The 18,651-nt window shown below is 39.1% G+C and overlaps 1 protein-coding gene across 5 annotated transcripts in view; it reads right to left on the bottom strand.

Annotated features, from left to right (window-relative positions):
- ari-1 (E3 ubiquitin-protein ligase ariadne-1) overlaps positions 1-18,651 on the bottom strand; it is a 158,225-nt gene that overhangs the window by 58,410 nt on the left and 81,164 nt on the right. For all 5 annotated transcript variants that reach the window (XR_012966644.1, XR_012966645.1, XR_012966646.1 and 2 more), the window contains one exon: positions 10,045-10,260. Coding sequence is in view for 2 of the 5 variants with exons in the window: in XM_076189290.1 (XP_076045405.1) it covers positions 10,045-10,260 (216 nt within the window). In the remaining 3 variants the exon portion in view is untranslated. The remainder of the gene's footprint in view (positions 1-10,044; positions 10,261-18,651) is intronic.

Genomic DNA, 18,651 nt, shown 5'->3' with positions numbered 1-18,651 from the left:
TCATCCTTCCCTATTTCTCCTCCATTTTCCTCACTCATTACTTTCATTTTCTTAGCGCCTCCCACTGCAATACCTTTCCCTCCCTATCCTCCTTCACATTTAGCAACTCCCTAAAATACTCTGCCACCTTCCTCTCACTGCCTTCTCTTCCATTATCATCTCTCCATCTGCACCTTTTACCTTTTCTTCTCTACTTGATTTGCCTCCTCTTCCTCTTTTAATTTCTTTCCAAAACATCTTTTTATTACTTTCAAAATTTTCTGTCATACTCTTATTTCATTTCACATCTGCTCTCCTCTTTGCTTCCTTTATCTTATGTTTAACTTCCCTTCTCTTTACTTTGTACCTCTCATATGATTCCCTCATCATAATTTGTAGCCAATCTATGAATGCCTCCTTCTTCTCTTCTACACCCTTCTTTGCTTCCTCATCCCACCACTCACTACCCTTCCTTCTATTTCCTCCTGTCCTCCTTGTTCCACACACCATCTTTGCACACCTTATGACTCCCTCCTTGAACCATTCCCATTCCTCCTCCACTCCTAGTTCTACTCTATCCTTCACTCCCTCCCACTCCTCTCTCAGCTTATTATACTCATTCTCTTTTTCTTACTCATTTAAGCAGTTTACTCTAAGTACCTCCCTACCTTCTGCCCTTTTCCTCTTTCTCCACCTATTCTCCATTCTCAATTTACCTTCCACCAGAAAATGATCTGATATTCCCCCACTCTCTCCCCTTAGAACATGTACATCCTTAACTCTTCCTACCGTACTCCTTGTCACCACTATATAGTCCATTAATGCTACCTGCCACCCTTCCATCCACCACCCTCTCCTATGTGTACTTATGCTCGACTTTCTTCCTAAACACTGTATTTGCTCTCATCAACTCTCAAGACACATCTCCACCATCAATTCTCCACAGTGATTTTTACCTGGAACTCCATACTTCCCAATCACTCTGTCTACTGGTTCGTTCCCTACCCTAGCATTAAGGTCTCCCAATACTACATTGACATTTCTCCCTAATCCCTCTATGCAATCATTTATATCTACCCAAAAAGCCTCCCTTTCATCTACGCTCTTCTCACTACCAGGCCCATACGCACTTACAAAAACCCATATCTCCCTTCCCAGCTTCACCTTCATCCACATCAACCTTGATGAAACCTCCTTCCACTCCACTGGTACACACTTATCTCTTCACTTACTAGTATAGCCACCCCTTCTCTCCCTCATCCCCTCTTCACTCCTGAGTACCTCCCAGCTACACTTCCAAATTGGGGAAGACCAGAAGGCTCCAGTGGCATATCTGATTCCTGCATGGTGTATAGGATTCAAGATTTCAAGTCTTGGCTTTGTTGCTGAGGAATAGACTTCACAGCCATAAAGTAGTTTGGGTAGCACTAAAGCTTTGTGGAGTTGAAGTAGGCGTGTACGATCTGCTCCCCAATTGGTATGACTTATAACCTTTAAAATTTCCAAAGCTTTGAGACACTTGTTCTTGAGGTTTTTTAAACGTGATTCCCAAGTTAATTTTCTATCAAAAATTAGACCCAAAAATCGGACTTCTATGACCTTTCAAGAATATATCTGGATCTGGGTGGACATTGCGAACTCGACAAAAATGCATGACTGAGGTTTTCGATGTGGAAAATCTAAAGCCATGTCTTTCTGCCCATGATACTATTATATCCAAGGTCAGCTGTATTCTTCTTTCTGCTACTGCCATTTTAGATGCTGCAAAGGAAATTGACAAGTCATCTACAAAGAGTGTATGCATTATATCTTCTGGTATTACTGAGGCTATGTCATTTATAGCTAATGCAAACAGAGTGACACTGAGTACACTGCCTTGTGGTACTCCTTCTTGGATCTTTAGCTCTGAAAATGTTGTTCCTATTTTAACCTTAAAATTACGATTTGATAAAAATGGCTTTACAAAGAGTAGTAGTTCTCCTCGGAGATCACAGTTGTGTAGAGCCTTCAGAATGCCATATCTCCAGGTGGTATCATATGCTTTTTCCAAGTCAAAAAAGACAGTAATTAAATGCTGATTGAAAGCAAACGCCTCACATATAGTGGCTTCCAGACGAATAAGAACATCTGTGGTGGAGTGCATTCGTCAGAAACCACACTGAGTAGGGGAGATGTATCCTTTCGTTTCTAAATACCACATCAATCTCTCATTCACCATCTTTTCCATAAGTTTGGAGATGCAAGATGTTAATGCAATAGGTCTATAATTTATTGGAAACTTACTTTCTTTTCCTGGTTTGAGAAAGGGTAGTACAATTGCAGTTTTCCATAATGTTGGGTATGTGTTTTCTTTCCAAATTCTGTGGATAAGTCCCAATAAGAAGAGTTTTAGGTCTTTTGATGATTTTTTCAACATTGAGTATGAAATGCCATCAGGTCCTGGAGCAGATTCTTTGCATTTCGACAGTGCTGACTGAAGTTCTTTCATTGTAAAAGGTAAATTATATGATTCTATTTTGGATGCCTTGAAATCAATGTGTAATTTCTCCTCTCTCTTACAGTCTTCAAAATATGGTGAATTAACATCTGTTTGAGACATTTTTGTAAAATGTTCTCCAAAAATTTCACATACAGACTGATGGTCAGAAAAAAGGTCCCCATTGACTTGTAACAGTGGTGAGGGGTGAGGGTTAAATTTTCCAGCTATTTTTCTAACTTTGTTCCAAATTAGTGATAATGGAGTTTTCCAAGTTATGGTTGACAAGAATGTTTTCCAAGATTCTCGTCTTGCTTTCTTTACTTGATATCGGAAGTGGGCCCGGGCTTTCTTATATGATACTAAATAGTTCATATATCTATGTCGTTTGTATCTTGTGTAGGCAGCTCTCATGGCCTTGTGAGCTATGGCACAAGCCATATTCCACCATGGGACTGGCTTGCGATGAAATCTGCCAGTTGTGCGAGGGATAGCAAATGAGGCTGCTCTCAAAATAATATGATGTATTAAGTTTAGAGCGTCTTCTACAGATGGGTAGTCATCGACGTTATTGCAGTCAAGGACCGTGAGCTTTTCAAAATGCACCAATCTGCTTTTTTCAGACACCACCGTGGTGATCTTGGTGCTAGTATACTATCATTGATTTTAATAATGATTGGAAAATGGTCGCTAGTGTGACGTTCTTCAGTTACTTCCCAACTGAAGTCTAGGTAGCAATTGGAACTGCATATAGATAGGTCAATTCTTGAATAGGAACCATTTTGAATGTGAAAATGAGTTGGTTCTCCGGTGTTCAGGATACAGTATATTTTCTTTTTCGACAAAAGTTGCTATCATTTTGCCTTTTCTGTTCGAGGTTTCATCACCCCACATGTTTGCTATTGAAGTCCCCTAAAATGAGGAAGGGAGAAGGAAGTTACTGAATTAAGTTATTTAAATCTCTTTCGTTCACATCTATTCCAGGAGGCAAATATAATTATGCTATTGTATATTTCTTTTTCAAGTGTATTTGGACAGCTGTTGCTTGTAAAGTTGTTTGAAGGGTTATAGGAGTGTGTGTCACATCATGCCTAACCAATATGGCACACCCACCATGATGCCCTTTGACTGGATCATAATCAGTTTGGTAGCTAGTATATTCTATGGGGCAGGGTAGCCTACTATCCCCTATCATAGTTTCCTGAAGAGCCACGCAAATTGGGGAATGATCATGTAGTAATAATATGAGCTCCTCATATTTTGCATGGAGCCCTTGGCAGTTCCATTGTATTAGAGCTGGGAATTCTATGGTTTAGATTTGGGAGATCTTTTTCCCAGTGGTTTCTCTGTACTATACTTGGAAATGTTTGGGTGTTTTGGGTCAATGTCTTTTATTTTTATCTTTATTTTTTTGTCTGAGGGGTTGTTTGATTTGGTATTATTTAAAGAGGCATCTGGTGGTAACTTTTTTCCATCATTTTTGGAGACAGTGGTCTTTTTTATGTTTGGCAAACAAGGTTTTTTTTGTAATTTTTGGTCTAGCTCCTTGGTTATGCATTTCCTCTTTCTCTAGTGTTAGAACAGTAGTTGAAGTTCCACATTCTTTTGAAGAGTAATCTGGTTTGTGAACCTCGGCTTGAACTATGATAGGGCACAAGGTGTCTTCAGTCTCTTTGGGAATAGGGGTCTCTTTTGATGCTGGTTTTGATGGTAAATCTTCGTCTATTGCCATACCCTTTTCATCATCCAAGGATGCAAATCTGTTTGTAGTTGATATGTTCTGGACTTTTGAGGGTTTATGCAGTTCTTCAGCACTTGGACAATGCCGTTTCAATGGGGCTGAGGATGTTTCTTTATCCTCTTTGTTCTCATTGGCTCCTGGAGTCTTAGAATTTAAATCTTTAGTGCTGTCAGCAAAATTCTTGATTTCATTGGGGATGTATTTTGTCATCTGATTTAAAATTAATGAAAAAAAGATGCCAGGTCTGATAAACATACTCAAGACTTTCTTTTTAGCTTCTAAAAAGCTTATTTTTTCTTTTGTTCGAATACTCTGAATTTCCCTTTCCATGATGAACCTATCACATCTCATGGATGAGGATGGATGACTTTCTTTACAGTTTACACAAGAGGGTGGTCTTCTTGGCAGCAATTGACACATATGCTCATTTTTCCTTTCAATTTCCACCTACAACCATTGCTCACATGGCCAAACTTCTGACAGTAGAAGCATCTCCTAGGAGATGAAATGTATGGTTTAACCCAGGGGTGGGGAACCTTTTTGTGCATGAAGGCCACCTTACAATTCATCGTCCCACATACAGGCCGCACTGAACAATTTTTTTTTTTTTTTTTCAATTACTTTATCCCTTTTTATGGGAGTGACATCACTGAACATGGTTAACTTTGCTTTCGTCTATGTGTATGGTGTATATTATAAGTTTCAGGTGTATAATGATTTCAGACTTATAAAATATTCAAGGTTTTTAAAAAAAATAATATGTATATCAAAGGCCGCAGGTTCCCCACCTCTGGTTTAACCTCTTCACTCCGGGGCACATCGCACGTCTGGCAGCATTAGCTGCCCGACGTGCGATGTTGCGTCATAATAATCGCATTATAAAAAATAAAGTCAGTGCTCAATTGTTTGTTCTTTTTCACCCGTGTATTTTGATAACCATAGAAAATATGATGAAGCCAGTTTAGAGAGAATGAAGGTTACGTAGGTATGACTACAATAAATATAATCAAGATGGCGACATCGGCATCAATGAGTACCCACTTGCTCCTCATGCCGCCTAGGTAGGCGTCACCGTATGGAAGTGGTTAACCTCAATCTTCAGCCATGCTGCCTTTACTTCCTTAGGTAATCTTAAAAAATTTAAGGTTAGAAAATATACTGGCAAAGGTATTAGTACTCCATCTGTTTTCCTCTTTAGCTGTTCTACTCTAGTTACACCTTGTTCTTCCAATTCTTTTTGGATTTTCTCTTCAGAGTATTTCAGTAGGTAAGTGCAACGGATGACTCCTTTGCACTGATTAACCACTTCACTCCGGACTTAAATCTCGCGGGCAGCAGCCAATGCCAGCCGTACGACGTGTCGTAATAATACTCGCATCATAAAATATAGTCACCGCTTATATCGATCGTTCTCTCTTTCACCCGCGAATTTTGAAAACCACAGAGAATGGGATTCAGGGCACATTTGGAAGAATGTAAAAACACAGGGGCGACTACAATAAATATAATCAAGACGCCGATATGGCAGCGTCGCAAATCCACTTGCTCCTCATGACGCCTACGTGTGCAGCACCGTATGGAAGGGGTTAAGAGTTTTGTGTGGCATACATTTTGCCCTATTTCCATCAACAGAATTTAATTTCATTAACTTTTCACTTTCTTTGGGTGAAGCAACCTCAACAAGCAAGCTACCATCACTCTGGAAGTTGATTTTTGGTTCTCGACCACAAGCACTTATAATTTCTTTGTGAACTTCAAACATGTCTATATCTTGCATTTTCTTATCATCATCTAGTCCGAGTGTAAGGAAGCGGTTATAACTGGAAGGTTCAAATACTCCAGGCATGACCTCTAGTCTATGATTTTTCTTAAAACTTTTACTTTTCCTGTCTTGGAGAAAAGGATAAGGCTCCAGGGTTACTACTGAGGAACCTTCGGTATCCAAAGCCATGTCCTTGTTTGGTCCAACATTCGGCAACAGGTATGGGGTTGATGAAGGAGACCCCTCTCCTTTAGAATTTAGAGGTGTATGGGCATTGTTGTTGGGTGAGCCCAAAACACCCAAGGCCTTTTTGGGAGAGCCTTCTCCACAATTAGATTTTTCTGTATCTTGACCACTTTGAGGGTGACCTTACTGGGGCGGTTCCCCAGTCAGGTAGTTGTGAGGCAAGCTATGTTTAGGGCACCTTTTCTAGCCCCTTCCCCATGTGGGGTGAGCAGAGTGGATCCTGTATAGGACTGCTTAGTCGTGTGGGTAGCTGCCGAGCTGTGTTGTTGCCTCTTTCCCAACACAGAACGACTATCTTGCCCATACCGCCTATGTGCAGTTTGTGACTAGAGGCTCCCAGAGATCACCTTCTCCTGCCCCCATCATCACTAGCCATTGCCACAGGACTTTTGTGCCAAGGTCATCAACTGTGTCTATCTTGACAGAGGAAGAAGGGAAGAAAGGAGTTTCATAGTATTAGGAGAATAGGCCTGACAAAATTTGTTAGGTGGGATGGCAGGGGAGCAAGTCCTTAAGTAATCAAGGAGTCGATCCCCCGCCATCCACCTCTAAGCCCCTTGACGAGGGTCAACGGGTTAGGAATCCAGGGGGCTTCATGGGAAGAGAAAGAACACAAAAATATGTTAGAAGACACAAGGATAACACTAAATACGATAATGGAAGATGGAGGAAGAATAGTTATAATGGGTGACTTTAACTGTAAAGAAATCTGCTGGGAAGAGATGACAGTGAAGGGTGGAGACGACCTATGGGGAAATGTACTACCTGATATGATTATAGAACATACAATGATGCAATGGATACAAGAGAATACTAGGTATAGAAATGAGGAAAAACCATTGAGACTGGACCTAATAATCACATCAGAACCTGAAATAGTGGACAAGATTGAATATAAGACACCAATAAGTAAAAGTGACCACTTATTGGTTGAAATGGAACTAAATGAGGAATACATAGAAAAAAAAAAAAAAACAATATAGAAAGGGAAGATTGATGTATGGATTTTTTTTTTTTTATAAAATAAGAGAATTCTTTAAAAAGCAGGCAGGGAGAGGATACACAAGGACACAACAGTAGAAGAGAAATGGAATATTTTGACAAAAATTTATAATGAAGTGGAAAAGAATGTTCCAAGACAAAAACAAGAAAAAGGATATGTAAAGTGTTGGTACAAAAAAAGATGCAGGGAGTTAAAAGACAAAAGGGACAAAGCTTGGATAAAATAGTAAAAAGACAAAAGACCTGAAAAATGGAAAACATATACTAGTTATAGAAATGAATATGTACAAGTGTGCAGAGCAGAAAAGAGAAAGTATGAAAAAGATATCATAGAAAAATTTAAAGATCAATCAAAACTATTTTACAAATTTGTAAACAACAAACTGAAAAACAAACAAAAATTAGAGCAACAATGACAAGGAGAAATTTAATACAGAGAGGAAATAGAAATGGCAGAAATTATGAACAAGCATTTTAAATCGGTGTTTATGAGGGAGAACATACAACCCAGAGATATCAAGTGGGAGGAGAATGTCCCCCCTATGAAAGAGATAGAAGTGACAAGGAATGAAATAATGAATCACTTAAGTTAACTCAATGTCAGAAAATCGCATGGACGAGATGAAATGGCAACTGGATTTTGAGAGAATGCAGGAATGAACTAACAGACAAAATACATAGTCTAATAAGCAGTTCATTGAAAGAAAGTAAAGTTCCAGAAGATTGGAGAAGAGCAAATATAGTACCAATATATAAAGGGGGAAATAAGGAAGACCCTACTAACTATAGGCCAGTCTCTCTTACAATTACGACAGCTAAAATCTGTGAATCATCAAAACTAGATGGGTAAGGCATCTGGAAAAAAACAAAGTACTAAATCCAAGGCAATTTGGATTTAGACAAGGATGATCATGCGTCACAAACTTAATGTGTTTCTATTCAAGGCTAATAGATGTAATACAAGAAAGAGATGGATGGGCTGATTGTGCATTTCTAGACCTGAAAAAAGCTTTTGATAAGGTGCCACATAAAAATTACTAAAGAAATTAGAAACTGCAGGAGGAATATAGGGTAAATTGCTGAAATGGATGGAAGACTTCTTGCATGAAAGAAAAATGAGTGGTGATAAGAGACAAACACTCTAATTGGGATGAAGTGATTTGTGGAGTTCCACAAGGAATGGTTCTGGCCCCAATAATGATATGGATGAAGGAATTGAAAGTTATGTGAGCTTCTTTGCGGACGATGCAAAATTGTTGAAAAAAGTGAACACTGTAGAAGATAGTGAGTCGCTACAGAGTGATCTCAATAAAGTATGGGAATGGAGTAGGAAGTGGGAGATGGAGTTCAATACCAAAAAGTGTAGTATAATGGAATTTGGGAAAAAAAAAGAAAAAAAAGAAGGATTATATAAATTGGGAGAAGAAGGAATAAAAAAAAGTAGGAAATGAGATGACCTGGTAGTCATTATTCTGAATATGTCCCCTGAGAAACATAAAAACAAGATTTTTGCAGAAACTTATAATTTAATAAGAACAATCAAAGTGTCATTTACATACCTGGACAAAGAAATGGTGAAGAAAATACTGGTCACTTTGATAAGACCAAGATTGGAGTATGCAGCGACAACGTGGTCACCAAGTACAAAAAAAAAATGTATAACAAAACTTGAAAGAATACAAAGAGCAATTACAAAATTGGCACCAACACTCTCAGAACTATCATATGAAGAGAGACTAGCAAAACTTGAGCTACAGACATTAGAGCAAAGAAGAGAGAGAGGAGACTTGATAACTATTTATAGAATCATGAAAGGCATAGAAATTATTGATAGAGAGGATTAATAAAATGGGATAATAGAGATACAAGAGGACATGGAAGGAAAATCAGGAAAGACAGTTATAGAAGAGACCTAAAAAAGAACAGCTTTCCCCACAAGGTAATAGACATTTGGAACAAGTTAGATGAGAAGGTAGTGTGTGCAAAAACAATACATGAATTTGTCTAGATAAAACGAGATATGAAGACGGAACACCACGGGCATAGCTCCCCTTCCCATAAAATACAACTAGGTAAATACAGAAAAACAAAAGTAATTGTCCCTTTTTGTAATATCTCAAGGAAATATAAAAATATAATTCTATGATGAACGTTCACCGCGTACTGAAAACGATTCTTTGCTACCTTCTAGTGAGCCAGCAAAAGTTGCCACAAACTTCAAGATGCACTTAGAATGTTGTCAGATGATGTTCCTATAGTTTTTTCTATATGTATAAATGTGATATGAAGTCATAGACAGCTTGAAAGGAGCCTTTAAAGTTGAGAACAGTATATACCGTTGAGCGCAATTGGAAAATGGCATAAGCAGTAGCAGATGCTTAACAGGTTAAGGTCACTGAAAGTGGCATTTGACTATTTGGATGAAGAAATTATTAAAAAAATATTAGCTACATTGATTAGACTAAAACTGGAATATGCAGCAACACTATGGATGCCCAGTACTAAAAAAATATAAGGAAATTAAAAAGAATACAGAGAGCAATGACTATGTTGGCACCAGCTCTTTCCAAATTAACATACGAACAAAGATTATCCAAATTGGAACTACCAACACTGGAGCAGAGAGGAGAAAGAGGTGATCTACTATAGAATCATGAAAGTAATGGAAATCCTTGATAGGAATGATTTATTAAAAAATGACAATGGAAAAACAAGAGGTCATGAAAAGAAACTCAAAAAGGATAACTAAAGAAGAGATCTGGAAAAAAAAAACTGTGGTCATTCTGGTGTTCCCATCATGGAAATCTTAGCCCTAACAGAAACTTATGTCACACTTGCCTCTACAAAACTCTTGGTGATGAGGTGCTGGTACTTAATTCTGACTTTAGAGTCAGTCACAAGTCTCATGACAGTTTGGTCATCCACTAAAATGTTGCAGTTGTGAGCAGCACAAGTGATGGTCTGCCCCATCCCCTCATCCATGATCTTGGTTGTCAAATACTCTGTCCAACAACTTGTGCAGAACCGGTGTCCACATTCTATACCTGTCATCATCTGAAAATAAATGTGATAAGAAGACTTGTTTAATATTAACCAAAAATATATTCAACTTGTATACTATATCTATAGATTTATGTAGTTGCTAAACAAATACTGTATTAAAATTTTTTGACTCTATGATTGCTCACAAATGTATATAGGATCCCTGGCTCATCTTTTTATAGAACTTGACACTAAAAGAATACAAATTTTGGGAAGACCAATGCTTCACTGATACCAAGTACTGTACTACACTAGGAGCACAATAGTACAACTTAGTAATACAATTTACATCAATATATTAAATACAGTAAAAGCCCTGGTATCCGGCCTTCTTGTATCCGGCACTTCAAATAACCGACATATTTTTCACGAAAATCGAAAAATTGTGATAAAGATAGACGTATACAAAAAAAAAAAAAAAAAAAAAATCTGCTGATTCACCTTTTGCAGAGGAGTTTATAAACAGGTACGTTAATTAACCTGTGCCTACATGGTAAAGATTCGCATCTCATATCTCAATTTATTTCTCGCATACACGGATGCATAGTGCATATATATATATATATATATATATATATATATGTATGTATATATATATATTTTTTTTTTCATAGGTTTGCAAAATTGGTTGCCGAGGACGATCTGAAATCGGAACAGATCTACAACATTGACGAGACCGGCCTGTTCTACCACTGTTTACCGACATCTACACTAGCCAGTGAAGCAGAGGAAACCACCAAAAGATTCAAACAAAGCAAGGATAGACTGACGGTGTTACTGTGTACGAACATGGCAGGGACCCATAAAGTCAAATTGTGTGTCGTTAGAAAATACCGGAAGCCACGTTGTTTTAAAAATCTAATATACTTGCCAGTGGATTATCGCCCACAAAATAACCCATGGATGGACTCAGAAACATTCATGAACTGGCTCAAGCATGTGTTTGTCCCATCAGTGAAAGAAAATTAAAAAAAAAAAAAGACTTCTAGAGGACAGCAAATTTATTCTCCTACTCGACAACAATAAAGCTGAGGAACTGAGCAATGGAAATTTTTTTATTGTGTATTTACCGCCGAACGTAACAAGTGTGATCCAGCCCACGGATCAAGGAGTGATTCAAAACTTTAAAAAGAATTATCGGAAAAGTTCTATGCGCAAACTAGTTTATTTTGAGGGCAGTAGCATTTCCGAATTCCAACGTAGGCTTAATGTTAAAGATGCTATTTTTATGGAATCGCTAGCTTGGGGGGATGAAAAACAACAAACTCTAATGCGATGTTAGAGAAAATCATATCCGCAAATAATGTTTGAAGATCAGGAAGGGAATAAGAAATTTGAGGGTTTTCCGTCGGCAAGAAAGAATCGGTTGTGAAAAAATTGAAATATGGGTTATCGCGCTAAACTTTGCATTAGTGACAAAGCGATACAAGTTTGTGTAGATATGGACAGTGACCGAGCAGCAACATTCTCACTTAGTGATGAAATTTTACAATCACTTCCCGATGAACACGCGAAAACGACAGAGGCAGATAGTGAAGAAGACGACCCTGAGATGAGTGTGTCGTGGAAGGATGCAGCGAAGGGTCTAGCAGTGTTTGTGAAATTTGCAGAACAGTGCACAAACAAAGAGGAAAAAATTCTAAGCAGAGACATCATATATTTTATGAAAGTTGGTACAAAAAGTTTAGTGAAAGAAAACTCGAGTGTAGAGGTGAATGCACCCTCTCAGACACCAACACTAAACGCGGCCATTCACAACTCCGTCGTAAAATTATCAGATGATGAATTAGATAGCTGGTAATGCTGTGATGATTATAACTGATGTATATTGATTGGATTTACTCTATACTGATAGAATTTACAATATATAGATATGTGGATGTGTTTATTATTAAAGCGAATTAATATCTATTACTAAGTAAAAGAACAATGTAAATAAATGTATTTTTTTAATATCCCTTCCCGTATCCGGCATTTTCTCGCATCCAGTACATCTTCGGCCCCATTGGTGCCGGATACAAGGGCTTTTACTGTATAATGAAAGTAATAAAAATATGTTTTGGAAAGAAATTAAGAGAGGAAGAGGAGGCAAACCATGTAGAGAAAATGTAAAAGGTGCAAATGGAGAGATGATAATGGAAGAAACGGCAGTAAGAGGAAGATGGGCAGAGTATCTTAGGTAGTTGCTCAATATGAAGGAGGGAGGATGGGGAGGGAAAGGTAGTTACAGTGGGAAGGGCTAAGAAAATGACCGTGTTGAGAAAGGAAAATGGAAGAGAAATAAGGAAACATGAGGTGAAAGCAGTTGTTAAAATGATGAGATCAGGTAAGGCATCTGGGTTGGGTGGGTGTCATGCAGTGTCTAAAAAAAGAGAGGTACAGTGATGGTGGACTGGCTAGTGAGGTTGTTTAATCTTTGATAAAAAAAAAGTAGTGTTGTAGGACTGGAGGAGTGCATGTATATTTCCACTTTACAAGGGAAAAGGGGGCAAATGTGAGTGTAGTAGTTTCAGAAGTTTAAGTTTGTCGAGTGTAGTTGGGAAGGCTTATGGGAGGGTATTGATTAAAAGGATTAGAAGAGGAACAGACGGGGTAATTGGTGAGGAACAGTGCGAGTTTAAGACAGGTAGGATCAGATTTTTGTATTTACCTAGTTGTATTTTGTGGGAAAAGAGCTATGCTCATAGTGACCTGCTATTGCATCTTTCCACATCCAGTGTTTTCTTAAAGTCATGTATAGTTTTAGCACTCACTGTTTCCTCATTCAGTTTGCTCCAGATACCTACCACTATATGTGGGAAGCTATTCGTTTTCAGATCTCTTCTGTAACTGTCTTTTTTAAGTTTCTTTTCATGTCCTCTTGTATTTGTGTCTTCCAGTAATTTGGAATGATCACTATCAGACCAAGCCTGTGTTTTTGGGGGTACATATACTACTATAAATTTTCTACTTTTCATAATACTATTTTCAACTTTAATCATGATCATTTCCACATTATCTCTTCCTTATGTTGTTGTTGTTGTTGTCGTTCCCTAGACTGTCTGTCCGAGCAGTCCCGTCTCCCCAAGGAAGGCCACAGCCGAGACTGGGTTTTCCCACAAATCCTTTATAGAGTGTATGTTGTGTTGTTTGCGTGCATGATTGTGTATAATGCAGTCTTCCATTATGTGTTGTATGGTATGGGGTGAAGTGTTACATCCTGGGCAGCTGTTCACAACACGGTCGTCCAGCATCCTCTGGTAGCTTAGAAGTGCTGGGTGGTGACCGCATCGCAGTCTGGCCAAGTGGACTCTGTCCTTACGTGGGAGAGAGGATTCAGAAGGGTGGATATCAGGGGGTCTGGCATGCAGCAGTGTGTTGTCTTTCAGTGTGTTAATGGAGCGGTGAGTGATATGATTATGAATATGTTTCCGGAGGCTGGTATTTGGTGGTTGTGGAGGAAGAGAAGAGAGTATCTTTGTGTAATAAAGGTCTTTGGGTGTAGTTTTAATGTTTTAATGTTTCTTGGTGTGTGTGGGTGTTCTGCTATGTAGTGTAACGGGTGTGATGTGTTTGTGGTGGCTGCAGCAAGTGTTTGTGTGCCTCTCATGTCGAGGTGTTCCTTATGTTAACTTTATCACATTTCAGCCCTTTCTAGTCAATAACATGACTCCTCCCCCTGTTTATCTGTTCTATTTTTGGCTCAATGGTTGTATAGACCTTGTCCCACTATAATTAATGATATAGGACCTTTCAATTTTGTCTCCACAATTCCCATTATGTCTGGTGTCTCTATTAACAAAGAGTCATTTAGTTAATCTATTCCAGAAGTCATACCATCAATGTTTGTGTATGCATTGCCACTTTTAATTTTTTTTTTTTTTTTTTATCTCATATTTGGTTTGTTTCCTTTTTTCTGATGTACCATTTTCTCAGCCTCAGATCTAATCTAAAAAAAAGTCTTTCAGTCTCCATTCTTCTCTCATTTTTTCATTTCTTAATGCCTTATCTTTCTATATTTCTTCATCATTCATTTCCTTTTTTATCCACACATTTTTGTATTTTTCACTGTTAGCTAGTTTTGCCGCTTTTAATAATTTTTCTTCAGCTATCATTTGAGTCCTTAGTTTGATTTTCATTGGCCTATAGTGTTTTTCTTTAGAGTATGTGCCCATTCGATGCACATTGTCAATTTCCTTCTCAAACTCTTGGCTCGCATCCTGAACCGCTTTCAGTATTTCCTTCGCAATTTCTTTCTCTTCTTTTTCTCTTTGGTATTTGTGTACATTATGTTTTTCTTTGATACCATAAACCACAATGCATTTCTTTTTATCCACTGTGTCTCTCACCCAGTTTTCCTTTTCTTTGATTACCTTAATCACTGTTTCCTTTGCATTCTCTTCTACCTGCTGTTGTACTATTTCTTTGAAAGAGCTTTTTTTATTTTCACGCTCTTTTCCACCGATTTTTTATTTCAATGAGATCCTTCTCTCTGATCAATTCTCCCACTTTTTTGGTCACTAATCTTTGACCTCTTTCTTCAGTTCTTCGTTTTTGTTTCTATCCTTGTTTTTCTTTCTTTCGTTTCTCTTTTAATCATATTTAGTTCACTTTTTAGATCATTCAACTCTCTGATTATCTCATCGTTAGTTTTACATAAGTCTGTCATCTCTTTGTGCAAAGATCTATAGTCTATTTTTAAATCAATTAATTCTTCCATCAAATCACTGATGTCTCGATTCCTTAGTACACTGCTAAGCCTAGTTTCTCTTTCTGTATCCATAACTTTTCCTTCTTATCCCCTTTCCCCCTGAAAGCCTAACAAAACATTGCTTTCCCACCTTTGAGTTGTCTTCAGAGTGACATTTATACACATTCTCTTTGGTACCACCCCCAGTGGTGATTCTACTCTACTCATATTTAATCCTCTCTTCTTTGGTTCATTAATTCTTTTATTTTTTTACATAACCCGTTCACCCCAAAAACAACATGGCAGTTTTCCTGATCCAATCGACAAAGCACTAAGTCAGAGCTCCTTCACTAGACTTCCTTCCTCTCTGACAATGTGTGTAGTAAGGCAGATATGTGAGAAAGCTTTAGGAAAAGGTAAGGATGTATTTTGGGCCTTTATGGATTTGGAAAAGGCTATTGACAGGGCAGACAGCCATTGTGGGAGGCATTACAGATATATGGGATAGGAGGAAAGCTGTTAAGAGCAGTCAAAGAGTTTTTACAAAAGTAGTAGAACCTGTGTTAGAATCAGAAATGGAGAGAGTGGTTTGAGGTAAAGTTGGAACTTAACCAGGGATAAGTTATGTCACCTTGGCTGTTCAATTTATACATGGATGGGGTGGTTCAAGAGAATGCCAGGGTAATGGGTAATTAGAGATGGTTAAAAAAAAATGGAAAAAAGTGGGAGATAAGCCAGTTGTTGTTTGCTGATGAAAATGCACTTGTAGCAAGATCAGAGGAGGGATTAAGTTAGTGACAGAGTTTGGGAAGGTGTGCAAAAGAAGGAAGTTGAAGATAAATGTGGGTAAAAGTAAAGTGATGAGATGTACAAGGGGAGAATGTGGCAGCAAACTGGAGGTAAGTATTAAGGGAGAGAGACTGGAGGAAGTGGATAGTTTTAGATACTTGGGTGCAAATGTAGCAGGAAAGGAAGGAGTGGAGGTGGAAGTAAAATACATATTCAGAGAAGCAAGTAAATGCCTTGGGGATTAAAAAGTGTAATGAGAAATTGACAATTGGAAATGGATGCTAAGAGGAGATTGTATGAAGGAGTGATTGTGCCAACAGCACTGTATGGGGCAGAAACATGGAACATACCAGAGGAACAGAGGAGTTTGAATGTGCTGAGATGAAGTGCCTGAGAAGTATGATAGGGGTTCAGAGGCTGGATAGAGTTAGAAACAAGGAGGTGAGAAGGAGAACAGGGGTGGGAAGGGAGTTGGGAGATAGGGCTGATGAAAGAGTACTGGGATGGTTTGGACACATGGAAAGAATGAGTAAAGAAAGATTAGTGAAAGAAGTGTGGAAGACAGAGGTGGAAGGAGTGAACATGAGAGGGTGACCAAGGATGAGATAGGTGGATGGGGTAAAAGGGGCATTGGGAAAGAGGGGCATGCCTGATGAGGAAGGAAGGGAGAAGACAGAAGATAGGGGTCAATAGAGAATGGTTGTGTATGGGGTAAAATGGGGCACTGAGAAAGAGGGGGGGAGTCTGATGAGGAAGGAAGGGAGAAGACAGAAGATAGGGGTGAATAGAGAATGGTTGTGTATGTATGATGCTGCGATGCATGAAAGTGAGTTGGGGGGAATGGGGTGAGGGAGTATGTGTGAATGATATTTTGACACAGCACAAAGTGATTTCTCCCTGTCTTCTCCTTTTCTACACAAGGGCAAGGAGAGGGGGGGTTGCCAATTAAATGAAGCTGCCTTGCTGTGGATGTGCTGTGTCTTGCTACACTGTTTCTGACACATGGCAGTGGGTGAGATGCGAGGATGACCTGTCATCCAGGAGGAGCTAAGATAAGAGGGAGGGGGATGAATAGGAGTGGAGTATGTGGGGATGAAATGGGTGGGAGTAGATTTTATGCCTTTGTTTTTTTTGGCTACCTCTCTTGTAAGGAGGATATAGCCATTGGTATGTATAATAAATAATACATGCTGCCCCTAGTATCACCAACTAGAAACCTTCAGCCCCACAGAGGCTGGCAATAGTCCCTGGGTACTCTATACATCTCTCAAAGAAGTGATATAGGTGGTAGTTAGTTTGATATATACATTTAAGTAGTATGCTACTGTTTTTTTTCTGTTGGTAGTGCTTGAGAAATATAGTGTGATGGGTGTGGTGTTTTGGGTTCTGGCATAGAATTGAGTTCCTGTCATTTTCATGTGGGAGTATTTTGGTTTCTATATGTAGGTGTGCAACATGGTAGGTTTTGGTGCATCCTGTTATTACTCTGTGCTCCAGTCTATAAAGTTTATAAATTGTTTGTATTCATCTACTCTTGAGGGGAAGATGGGCAGAATATTTTAGGGAGTTGCTGAATGTGAAGGAGGATAGGGAAGGAAAGATAGCTGCAGTGGGAAATACGAAGAAAATGAGAGTGAGGAGTGAGGAGAATGGAGGAGAAATAAGGAAGGATGAGGTGAAGGCAGTTGTAAGGAGGATGAAAGCAGGTAAGGCACCTGGTCTGGATGGATGTCATGCAGAATGTCTGAAAAAGGGAGGTTCAGTGATGGTGGACTGGTTGGTGAGGTTATTTAATGTTTGCTGGAGAGAGGGTAGAGTACCGGAGGACTGGAGTAGTGCCTGTATAGTTCCTCTTTACAAGGGAAAAGGGGACAAGTGTGAATGTAGTAATTTCAGAGGGATTAGCCTGTTGAGTGTAGTAGGGAAGGCTTATGGGAGAATCTTAATTGAGAGGATCAGGAGAGGAACAGAAGGAGTAATTGGTGAGGAACAGTGTGGATTTAGGACGGGTAGAGGTTGTGTAGATCAGATCTTTGTGGTAAGACAGATATGTGAGAAAGCTATAGGAAAGGGGAAGGATGTTTTTTGGGCTTTTATGGATCTGGAAAAGGCTTATGATAGGGTAGACAGAAAGGCACTGTGGGAGGTTATGCAGATTTATGGGATAGGAGGAAAGCTTTTGGGAGCTGTCAAGAGTTTTTATGTGAGTAGTAGAGCATGTGTTAGGATTAGAAATGGAGAGAGTGAGTGGTTTGAAGTAAAGGTGGGACTTCGTCAAGGATGCGTTATGTCGCCCTGGCTGTTCAACTTATACATGGATGGGGTGGTGCGAGAGGTGAATGCTAGGGTAGTGAGTCAGGGATTGGAGATGGTTAAAGAAAATGGAGAAAAGTGGGAGGTGAGCCAGCTGTTGTTTGCGGACGACACTGCGCTTGTGGCAGGGTCAGAGGAGGGATTGAGGAAGCTGGTGGCAGAGTTTGGGAGAGTATGTGATAGAAGAAAGCTAAAGATAAATGTGGGTAAAAGTAAGGTGATGAGATGTACAAGGGGTGAAAGTGGCAGTAGACTGGAAGTGAACATTAAGGGAGAGCGACTGGAGGAAGTGGATAGTTTTAGATACTTGGGTGCAAGTGTAGCAGGAAAAGGTGGAGTGAAGGTGGAGGTAGAATGTAGATTGAGAGAAGCGAGTAAATGCCTTGGTGGTTTAAAGAGTGTAATGAGAAATAGACATTTGGGAATGGATGCGAAGAGGAGACTGTATGAAGGAGTGATTGTGCCAACAGCGCTGTATGGGGCAGAAACGTGGAACATAAGAGAAGAAGAGAGAAGGAGTTTGAATGTGTTTGAGATGAGGTGTCTGAGAAGTATGGTGGGGGTTACTAGGCTAGATAGAGTGAGAAATGAGGAGGTGAGGAGGAGAACAGGGGTGAAAAAGGATTTGGGAG

Source organism: Oratosquilla oratoria, chromosome 8 (genome assembly GCF_046742065.1).
Source record: "Oratosquilla oratoria isolate Oo_2021 chromosome 8, ASM4674206v1, whole genome shotgun sequence".
Lineage (NCBI taxonomy): Eukaryota > Metazoa > Arthropoda > Malacostraca > Stomatopoda > Squillidae > Oratosquilla > Oratosquilla oratoria.
The sequence above is the reverse complement of the archived record's forward strand: the minus strand, read 5'-3'. Positions and strand labels throughout refer to the sequence as shown.